The sequence below is a fragment of the Sardina pilchardus genome, chromosome 5 (assembly GCF_963854185.1).
Source record: "Sardina pilchardus chromosome 5, fSarPil1.1, whole genome shotgun sequence".
NCBI lineage: Eukaryota > Metazoa > Chordata > Actinopteri > Clupeiformes > Clupeidae > Sardina > Sardina pilchardus.
The window spans coordinates 1156553-1157833 of NC_084998.1; the positions used below are offsets into that span (position 1 = coordinate 1156553).

Below are 1281 nucleotides of genomic sequence, written 5' to 3' on the forward strand. Positions count from 1 at the left end.
AGAGGAAGAGAGATCTCAGAGGAGGGAGCCAGAGTCCAGGGCCTTCAGTAAGGCGGGAGAGAGAGAGAGCGAGAGAGAGAGAGAGAGAGGAAGAGAGGGAGCAAGAGATCTCAGAGGAGGGAGCCAGAGTCCAGGGCCTGCACTCGAGCAGCGAACAGCAGCACCTGCTTCTCCACCTCAGCGTTCAGCTGCTGTTGGGATGCACTCGGATTCTTCTGGACGTAGCTGGCAATTTGCAGGATGCATTCTTGCTGTAAATGAAGAAGTAAAAGAGTTCAAACATGCTTCTCTGGACACACCGATGACCACGCAGTCTTGCAAGACATATGGAGTTATTTACAATCAGGAGTGGGAAGCACAGAGTGAGTCGTGATATGACAATATATGCTGCCCGTCATGCTGAAACTATTCTGATAAAACAATCCAACAAGACTTCATACATTACAAGACAATCGTCTATAATACATTACAATATCTGTGAACTGCAACTGAAAAAGAAAATACCCCTAATAAAGGATTTGAATCAATGTACAGTTGAAAGTGTATGAAGTCTCTGCTTGGCGCCTCTTTAACACTCGCACTGTCGCACACTCCTATTAAATGCCTGTTCCAATGGAATGTCTAATGCACCATCAAGAGCTCTCTAGATGGAGGGTAGAGTGATACTCTGGGAAATCTGAATGGTTCGATGAATAAACTGATTCCGACCACATGAGGTGCCTGTATGAGGCCGACTCACTGAATAGGAGTATTATGGATATTTCATATTTTTATCCCACCCCATTCATGGTTATGGCTATTTGACATCTAAGAAGACGAACCAAAATTGAAAAATTCATTTGTTACATATCCACTATATAACTAAATATTCAAAATGTCAACCAAACTGAAAACATTGTTCACCTTATAACCCTCTATTTTCCCCTGTCCCGTCAATCTGTTGAAGATCTCACGTCCTACTTGAAGCTGGGTGATGGCAGTCAGTATGTCTTTACCCTGGGTAGTATCAGACTTCAACCAGTTCAGCAATGCCAACTGTTCAAAGAAAAAGACAGTCACAACATATGATATTATCACGTATGGATCATATTATTGATCCATTATAATAATGGATGTTTTTGATCATACAATTTGCCTAGTTCTACTAGCCAGCGTTCATCCGCTAAATTGCGAAAAAGAAACGGTCAACTTTCCACCAAAATTGCTTTGCGCTAAAAGTGTAAATAATGTTGATGTTGTCTAGCAGATACAAGGTAATACAGCTCTTGCTTATAAGCCCAA

The 1281-nt window shown here is 41.9% G+C and overlaps 1 protein-coding gene across 1 annotated transcript in view; it reads right to left on the minus strand.

Moving 5' to 3' along the window:
- The window catches only part of kcnk12l (potassium channel, subfamily K, member 12 like), an 8246-nt gene extending 7392 nt beyond the window's left edge, over positions 1–854 (minus strand). Inside the window, exon 1 of the mRNA XM_062535895.1 lies at positions 307–854. Within this exon, the coding sequence (XP_062391879.1) occupies positions 307–326 (20 nt within the window). The 5' untranslated portion in view covers positions 327–854. The remainder of the gene's footprint in view (positions 1–306) is intronic.
- Between the last annotated feature and the right edge of the window lie 427 nt (positions 855–1281).